General features: G+C 50.2%; 1 protein-coding gene across 11 annotated transcripts in view; it reads right to left on the reverse strand.

Moving 5' to 3' along the window:
• TCF7L2 (transcription factor 7 like 2) overlaps positions 1-8,910 on the reverse strand; it is a 184,621-nt gene extending 175,711 nt beyond the window's left edge. For all 11 annotated transcript variants that reach the window (XM_080912288.1, XM_080912281.1, XM_080912287.1 and 8 more), the window contains exons 1-3: positions 8,680-8,910; positions 8,371-8,437; positions 8,008-8,132 (exon numbers count right to left, since the gene is read on the reverse strand). In XM_080912288.1, the coding sequence (XP_080768414.1) occupies positions 8,008-8,132; positions 8,371-8,437; positions 8,680-8,868 (381 nt within the window). In that variant the 5' untranslated portion in view covers positions 8,869-8,910. The remainder of the gene's footprint in view (positions 1-8,007; positions 8,133-8,370; positions 8,438-8,679) is intronic.
• Positions 8,911-9,152: the final 242 nt, after the last annotated feature.

A 9,152-nucleotide genomic window follows, 5' to 3' on the forward strand; every position in this document is an offset into this window, starting at 1 on the left:
TTTGGGGAAACTGAGGCTGCAAAATCAGATCACTTTCATGTCATGGAAATGCACCCTGCCCCATTACAGCCCTGGTCTCAGATGGACAGACAGCCTTTCTCATTCAGCGGGAAATAAAGTCCTCTTGCCCAGGACTTGGGGTTACTTCCACCCACACTGATAATGCCCGATGAAGAAGTAACCAATATGCCTCTAACTTCAGGAGGAGATCCAAACCCAGATACCTAGTAGATTCCCGGGTTTCCAATCCCCAAGAAGATCCAGCAGAAATTCTTTGCGGCATCCTAAAACCACTGTCTGACAAAAGCATTGCCTCTTGACTTCCTCGTATTCTACCTCACACATGCCACGGAAGAGATGCCTCCAGACCCAAGAGCAGCTCCGCTCAGTGGCTCACCATTCCATCTAATGTCTAGTCACCCTCATTAATTTCTTTCTTTCTTTCTCTTCCTCAACCTGAAACCATGAGCTATGAGTCAGAGCTGGATCGTTAGCTTTTACAGCTTCCACACACATCCACCTACTCACTTTGGGGGAAAGAAGTATTGACTTGCAACTTTGCCTGAGACCAGAATCCTCTAAAAAGAAGAGAGGGGGAGGGGGAGGGGGGGAGAAATCGCTTCAAGAAAGTTTTCTCTGCATCTCTACTGGGGGATGCCCCCTTCATTGTTTTCCTGCTTTTCTTGGCAAAGAGAAGCTGGGGTTGAGCTCAGTGCTGATGGCTGTAGGCTTTTTCTGGGTTGGCTTTTGAGGAGAAGACAAGCTGGTGTTCTTTACACATCAAAACATAATTAAAGTTCTTCGTCTGGGAGCGAGGCTAAAGCCCATTTCTAGCACACAGGGGCACGTGGGCTGAAGTGCTGAGGCATGTTCTTAGCGAGGCAGTTTTCATTAACACTTGCTACAGAACACCCTTGGAACGATGCGCAGTCACTACTCCACTTAGCGGTCCCAGAGTTACAACTCATAACGAATTAATTTGCATTAATGTGGACTTCACGTGTCCTTCCCTGGGTACGCCATTCCGATTCCTCCGACAAGACTGACGCGACAATAGCACTTTCTAAAACAAACAAACCCACCCGAAGACCCGCACGGATCCTCCCTGAAATTTTCTCAGCATTTTTACTAATATATTTAGTGCATCATAATTGACCTAGCACGGGGGAGCCTAGTTATCTTCTCAGTAAATATTTATAGCATCATTCTTTCCCATTCATTGTGCGTTTTCTTAGAGGATCTCACTGTAGCCTACATCTGCAATTCATTGACTTTACAATTTACCACATGTTGGGATGGGAGAGGTCTGAGCTCCATTTGAATCACTACACAAATATGCAAGTGATTTATCGGTTTTAAACTGGAGACTGCAAGAGAGGGACTCCGCTTTCCTGACTATTACTTCTTCTGGCAGACCATGCACAATTACAGTTCGTACTAATTAAGCTCTGTAAATGTGCCGGGCCCTGCTAATGCCTAGCAGGCTTCACATTTATTTTCATGATGCCAAACTTTGGCAGGCCACCGTTAACTCCTTCAGAGCTGATATTTATTACTAATAGCCGTGTCTTCCCCTGTCTTCCCCTCACCGCACGCAGCCTGAACTGTCTGGGGCCACTTCATCCAACAGGCTGAATTACCCTCACGGAATCAGATGTGCCTAAGGAAGAAAACCCTATCCTGGGAAAAGTGAAGAACACGGTGCCTGATAACCCCCTTCAAAGATCCCTCAGCCCAGTCTTTGTAATGAGCTGTTAAGGGATTCACATATCCCTAAGGGCTAGTAAGTTTCTGCATTCCATTGATTAGAAAATAAAACCTTTCAGCCAGCGTCTTTAAGTTTGGGTTGGACTGGGGGAAAACTATTTGCCTAGAAATGGTGGACCCCTGGCTTGCCTGTGTCCCTCAACAGTCCTCACACGCCTCACCTCAACACACACACACACACACACACAGAGAGAGAGAGAGAGAGAGAGAGAGAGAGAGAAAGAGAAACCGCAGAAGAAGCACCAACAGCCCAATGTGCCCCCACTTTACCCAGTGTTCACCAAAACAAACCTCTCTCTAAAACTAAGTTAAAACCTTTCTCACAGCTGGGTCCGGACCTCAGATAACACTCCAGCCAGACTCAAAACCTCCAGATGCTTAGCTGGAAACTGATAGGAAACATATTGGTTGCCAGATAGAACACCGTGTAAAGTCAGGACTGCCGCAGCCTCTAGCTCCAGAGCAAAGCCGTACAGTACAGTTTTAAGGGTCCCTTTCACCATCCTGTCCCTCTGGAGAAGTCATTCCTGATGAAGACCTGTCTTGTCCACCCCACCTCCTCTAACACTCCTCAGTCAAACATTCCTTTCACACCTCTGGCTTGAGACCACTTGCACAGGTCAGTGTGCGCCCCCTCCCCTTGCTGCTACGCCACCAAGAGCCTGGGTTTCATTTTGCTGCCTGCCCAGTAAAGTCTCTTCTTCCCCCTCTCCCTTCACTGCGCCTGCCGCTCCTTAAGCCTTCACATTAACTACAGCACTATGCACTGTGTGCGGCTCCTCCTCTAGCTCACTGGAATGTCTTTTAAATTAAAATACATTCTCCCATATCGGGTTTCTTTAAGTATTGTGGGAAATACGCACAATATAGCCAAAGTGGTCTCGAGGAAAGGGGGGGGATTAGAAAAGGAAAGGGTACAGAGGAACCAGAAGAAAAGGAGAAAGATGCAAACACCCCAAGTAATTTTGCTTTTGAAAGGGGCAATAGAGTGGAGCCCCTTGCTTCCCCCTCCCTCGGAGTTCTCTTTATAAATGTGTGTAACAATAGCCTAGAGGAATGAACAGGTCTGCTGCCAAAAGAAGGGGGTGCCTGTCTCAGTCAACTGGGGCTGCAGAGGTGTAGGGTATAGGAGTGGGGGGTAGCTTTTGCGATGCACACCCCCCATCTCATTGCTTATAATTAGTGAGAGAAATCTGAACCACTGCCAGTGTCTGCGAACTTTGAATATCATAAGGGTAACGTGGCGTCAAATATCTTAACATTCGTAAGTGCTATGGGCTGCAAATAAAGCCTGTGGATTTATGGCTGTGGAGTCTGCCAGCGAGGGACTGAGGCAAGTCGCTCCCAGCAGGCCTGTTGAGGTGCAAGTTTGTCTTTGGTTGTAAAATTTCCTTCACAAACGTGCTCAATTATAAATCCGAGTTGAAGATTTACTTACATGGTTGCCAATATCTACTTCCTTAATAAACTCTCTCTCTCTCTCTCTCTCTCTCTCTCTCTCTCTCTCTCTCTCTCTCTCTCTCTCTCTCTCTCTCCAAAACAAAACCATGGAGAATCTTCATTAGTCCTCCTTTTCAAAATGTTGAAATATGTCGGCGATGTTATAAATGTGGTAAAAAATATCATCAAATTCTCCTCCCACCAAGACTAAGAGACTAACACCCACCTCCTTGGAAGCCTACTTACTTGGCAACTCTGAGATTATTTTTTAAGGGAGTAAATCATTCCCTGTCTAGTCTCCTCCCTGCCCCCAATACAATGTCATCTACTTCCTGTGCAGGAGAAAGCATCTGCTAAATTCAGGTTGTCCCATACTTAACTGCCAATAAACCAACTTCCACATAACTTCCAGACAGCTGGGGGAAAGGTCCTCGGGAGTTTTTAGTCACGGTCCTAAACATGCATCTACACAAAAATTTGCAGCTGTCCTTTCTCAGCAGTGCATTTTAGTGTGAGTGGGGAGCCCCTGTTCAGTAACATCTGACAAGACGCAAAAATTCTCTCGGAAGCCTTCTCCTCTGCCCACTGAGCCTGTGTGAGGGAGGCCGGACTGCTTCTCAGACAGACTCTGGAGACAGTTTCTATGTTCACCTGAGCACCTTGTGGGACGTGAGAAGGAGCTCAGATCTTGAAAAACTTCTACCCTAATCTCAAAAAGCTCAACCTCTGGTATAACCACTGGATGTCAGCTCTCTAGTTCTCTCTAAGCCCCCCCCCCACTCTCTCTAATGCACCACCCCTTTCATAATGTCATGTAGAATTGCAGCCACCCTGTGCCACTGACAGTGAGCAGCATTCTTGGTGTTACTCCGGGAAACCTTCCTGTAACTTTTCCACAGGTTGCTAAGAAACAGAAAGGTAGCCAACAGCCAGCAGCAACTCCAAAGGCAATCCCTCTCTCAAGAGGAAAACTCCAAACAAGAACCAACATGGGTTGTTCTCAGAGTCTTTTAGACATCTAAGATAGAGGATAGCTGTCAAAGCATCCCCAAAACAGGGGCAAAGCCCCCCCCCCGCCCCCCGAGCCTTTTAGATTCCCAAATGCTATATTTGTTTCTGGGGCTTCAGGAAGCCCTAATATTCACACACTGCAAAGCACTGGTATATTCAATTTATAATCATTAAAATATGACTTACTGCCTGAATGCTGAGCCCAGACATTCAACCCTAACTCACAGAGATTAACGTAGGAGACTTGCTGCAGAGATTAAAATCTAACATGTCTGCCATAAATATTTCTGAAGATGAAAGCAATTAGCATAAATACTGAGGAAGGCCTGAGCACCTGTTCCTCTTCAAGGCGATAAGCATTTTTATTGTTCTCTATTTAAAATGTAATGACCTGTGTAATTACAGTAATATTACATTGTTATGGAGGGACTTGGAATGTCACACTTTGAAGTGTTGTCAAAACAATCAGGGGTGAAGGTAGGGGGTGGGAAGACAACGGGAAGGTCCAACATTAACCCTTCACACACCAGGGTCTCGATCTTTTGTGTCAGGAAGGATTATGTTGTTTGAGTGAGGCAAAAAACATCCATTTTTTTTTTCCCCAGGCAAGCCAGAGAAAAGAAGTTGCCGGGCTAAATAAAACCTCCTCAATGAATAGGCTCCCTCTTGGTTTCCTGTAACGCTCCATTCCAAGTTCAAAAATGAATTCAAGATGCTGCTCAGTTATCTGCTCAACCTAGTAGCAAACAGCTCCACCAAAAAGCAAATAACCTTGGGTAGATGAAGCTGTAGAGCACCCTTAAAATTAACTCGCTCACGATTCAAGCTGTAGAGCACCCTTAAAATTAACTCTCTCGCACGATTCCAATCACAGTACCAAGCCCCACAGCCCTACTGCTTCTTGCTAGAAGGAATAGGCAAAAAAAGAAAAAAGAAAGAAAGAAAAGAAAAGTAAAACTACCCCTCCTGTCAACTTTAATTTTGTTACCATATTCTCTAGGACACAAACATTACCAAAACCCTAATACTGGCACTTGTAGCCATTCACTTGACTAGACTTCTTCTCCTTAGCGTCTTTTTCTATCTGAATGTACCCTCTTCATAAGCCATTTCTATTAATGTATCAAAGATTAAATAAATGTTCTGAGGAAATCTTTGTCCTCCTAAAGTAAAAATCATTACTCTCAAGCTTTCACAGCTTCTTTGGCAATTAAAAGATTGTTCTAGGGGTGATGTGCTGTTCATCAAAAGCCGGTTTAATGATACTTCTTAATTCTTTACATTCTTAGGCAGAAAAGCAGAAACCGGGGTTCTGGAGAGTCTTAGCGGGTCCTGCTCATAAATAACAAAAACAGAGCAAAAAGCACCCCAGCCCGCAGAAACAGAAGAGCATGAATTAGCTGACCCCTAATTTGTCTTTACTGCTCACACTCAAAACCAGACCCTATGAAGCCCTGAGAATTTCAGATCAGGGACCGCTGGCTTGCCTGTAGGTTCCACCCGGGCTGCAGGGAATCTGGAATTGCAAGCTGGCCCTAGCGTCCAAAGGTGTCTAGAGGGACATACACCCGGGTGTCTCTCAGCTCCTTGCCAAGGTTTCCCTCAGCAGCCTAAATAAATAGCCTCAATTTCGGAGCACACAGCTTCCCAGGTAAGGTGAAGAAACGACAGTGTGCACAAAGATGTCTGCTGGTGTTTGACACGCAAACTCTAACACAACAGCCTACTGGCTTCAGAAATGCTTTCTCAGAGTCAATTTGATGTCACGGCACAGGGCCACCCGCTATGGCCACAATTAAAATAACTAGACGCTGTCTCTTCCTACAAAGCCCACAAAGGGAGCCTTAGGTTGGGAACCTTCCTCGTCTCCCCGGGAAATCATTTATTGGCCTTTAACTAGGTCCCTGTTTCCTAATTACGGCACAACACAACTGCGAGTTTGGAGCGCTGGTGTGGCAAGATCGCCAGCGGTCACGGACACGCAGTTTGGAAAGGGTCAAGAAAGCCAACAGGCCTGCCATCAAAGCCCAGTATTCAGATGCCCTTTCGGGTGGCTAAGTGGATTTTAAAATAAAGCGAAGGAGGTTCGCGTTCTAAAAAGAAGGGGAGGAGGAAACTCCCAGGATTACTTTGGAATGCTGCTGGGTCCAGTTTGCTAAACACGCCGGTTCTTTAAGATCCCACCAGCTCCCAAGAAAAACACCAGGCGCCGCTTCACAGGCCGCGCGGCAGCCTCCGGAAAGCGCGGGCCCTACTGGATGAGGTGGGACTGTACCTCTGTCCCGGCTTCCACGGAAGCCATGGGTGCTGGGGAGGGGGTGTGATTGTTTCTTTCCTAGGCATTAAAAAAAAAAAAAAATACCGGTCTAGCGTGCTTCTGCCATTCTGCCAGAGCCAGGGGGCGGAGGGGGGGGAAACAAGTCAAACCTGATAGTTAATATTTTAATGCTTAAAAAACACTTGTAGATCTGACTGATCCAATCCTAGCACCGCTCAATAGTGAGCATATTATTTCAGACTGCCACCTTGAACAAGCGGAAAAAAAACAAAATAAAACTAGTGTGTGCGAACACGAGGTAGGGACTGCGGCCAGAAGTGCAAAGTGACAACCCGGGGAAGCCGGGCACTAGCGCGCCTTGTGTGTCTAGAGCTTCGCAATCCAGGCTTTTTTTTGGGGGGGGGGGGTAGGGGAGTGAGGAGGTAGGGGACAGTGTGAGGGAAGAGGGCAGAGGCCCGGGGGAGGGAATGAGCAGGGACAAATGTCTGCGGTGAGTGCCGGAGGTGCGCCGCAGGGAGCGCCGGGGAGCCTGGCACCCCGGGCTGCCCTGGGTCCCCCAAAGTTGGGTGGCCGATTCCCCGAAAGGGAGGCATCCCCAAAGCTCCTGCACCTCTTTGAAAGCGCTCACCTAGCCTCTGCCTCCGTCCCAGGGGCCCATAATGCGCTGGCCAGGGAAAGGAAGGCCTCCACACCCCATCCGAAGGCACCGAATTTCCCTTGACACAAAAGTCCACTCAACAGGCCAATCCTGACTACACACAAATCCAGAAGCCCGGCCACACCGGCTTCCCAACCACGCACGGCTCGCAGCTAGCAGCGTGGGGCAGCTCTGCCGGGTCTGCAGAGAAAAAGCACGCCCAGGACCCCCGGGCCTGCGAGGGGACCAAGCCTGGCAAGTGTGACCTTCCCGTGGAAGAAGGAGCCAAGAGGCCCTGGAGCCTGCGTTCGCCACTAGAAAGCTAAAGTGACTGGCTAGGACCAGAGCCCGGCGCTTCCGCAGGGCCGAGGCTGCGCGCTCAGCACCGCGGCTCCTGGAGCCAAAGGCACCGGGAACCCGCGCGGCCCAGCTGGGCCTCCCAGCCAGCAGCCAAGGGGTTAACCTGGGGAAAGCCCAAGACGCACAGAAGAGGGAAGGAAGAGAGGGAGAAGAAAGAGCCACACAGTCCTCTTCCCAGGGACAAGAAACAAACACCACCAGCAAGGGAGGGGGGAGGGGGAAATCAGAGCCCAGAAAGAAAAAGAAAAAGAGAAAAATTAAAAGTTCAGATTGGCACCCCAACAGAGCCCTGCCTGAGGGAGAAGAAAAAAAAGGCTCCCCGAATCGCGAGGCAAGCACAAGAAAAGCCAGAACATGGCGAAGCGCAAACAAACCCAGTCCACAAAAGGCAGAGAAAAAGTTTGGAGAGTTCGGGCCGCGAGGGGGGGAGGGGAGGGGGGAGGGGCGGGGCGGGGGAGGGGCAGGGCATGCGGGGCCGGCAGGCGGGCAGGGCGGGGAGCGCGGTGGCACTTACGGTTCGGGCGGTGGGCGAGAGCGATCCGTTGGGGAGGTAGGGGCTCGTCAGGTCGGGGATCATGATGAAGGGGTAGCCGGGATACGGTGGCCCCTTAAAGAGCCCTCCATCTTGCCTCTTGGCCGCTAACATGGCGGGGCGGCAGAGGGGACGGCGGTGGCCGCGCGGCGCGGGAGAGAGCGGGAGAAACTTTTTAGCAAGTGTCCCCCCGAGGGCCCGCGCGCGTCCCCGGGGCCCGGCCCGGCGCGGGAACTCGGGTAGGGTGGGTAGGGAGTGGGGCGAGGGCACCCGCCAGGCCGACCCCGGGGAGGGGGGGAGGGAAACGCGATCGCGCGGTTTTGGGGGCGCGCGGGGCGCACTCACCTTCTTCCAAACTTTCCCGGGATTTATCTCGGAAACTTTCGGAGCGAGGCGGAGGCCGTCTTTCCGCCTTCCCGGAGGGGCGAGGTGGGGAGGGCGAGGGGTGATAGCCGCGCCGAGGGGGGTGCGGGGAGGGAGGGTCGGCGGAGAAAGGGGTGCAGAAAAACACGGTTACAAGTTTTGGCAGCCGGCAGCCCGGGCCACCGTCCGCGCCGCCCGCAAGCCCGACCCGCCTCGCCTCGCCTTCCAGCCCCGCTCTCCCGGCCCGGGAACCGGCTGGAGCCACCCGCCAGCCCGAGGGGCTCTTCCTACCTCGGAATCGGAGGAGCTGTTTTGATTCGTCTCTGATTCATTGACCAGCGACGACTTGACATCGGCTAAATCCCTCTCCGCCGAGGAGTTTTCCGAGTTCTTCTCCTCCTGCTCGCCTTCGTCTTTGAAGGAGATCAGTTCGTCGTTAGCGCCTAGGTCATCTCCTCCACCGCCGTTCAGCTGCGGCATTTTTTTTTCACCCACCAGCAGCAATTTTGGAAGAAAAATGAAGGAGGAAGAAAAGCAAAAAAAAAAAAAAAAAAAAGTTTTGCGAGTCTCCCCCCCCAAAAAAAATACTGCAAGAAAAAGACGAGTCCAAGGTTAACTTTTTTTCCTGCTTTTGGGGTCTTTCTCTCCTGGGGAGGGGAAAAGAGGGAGGAGGGGAGGGGAAGGGGGGAGATCTTCTGCACGCGTGAGTTTGGGTTTCTTTTTTCTCTCGTTCCCAAGGATCCGATCAATGTGCAAAAAAAAAA

This window comes from Micromys minutus (genome assembly GCF_963924665.1).
Source record: "Micromys minutus genome assembly, chromosome: 2".
Classification (NCBI taxonomy): domain Eukaryota; kingdom Metazoa; phylum Chordata; class Mammalia; order Rodentia; family Muridae; genus Micromys; species Micromys minutus.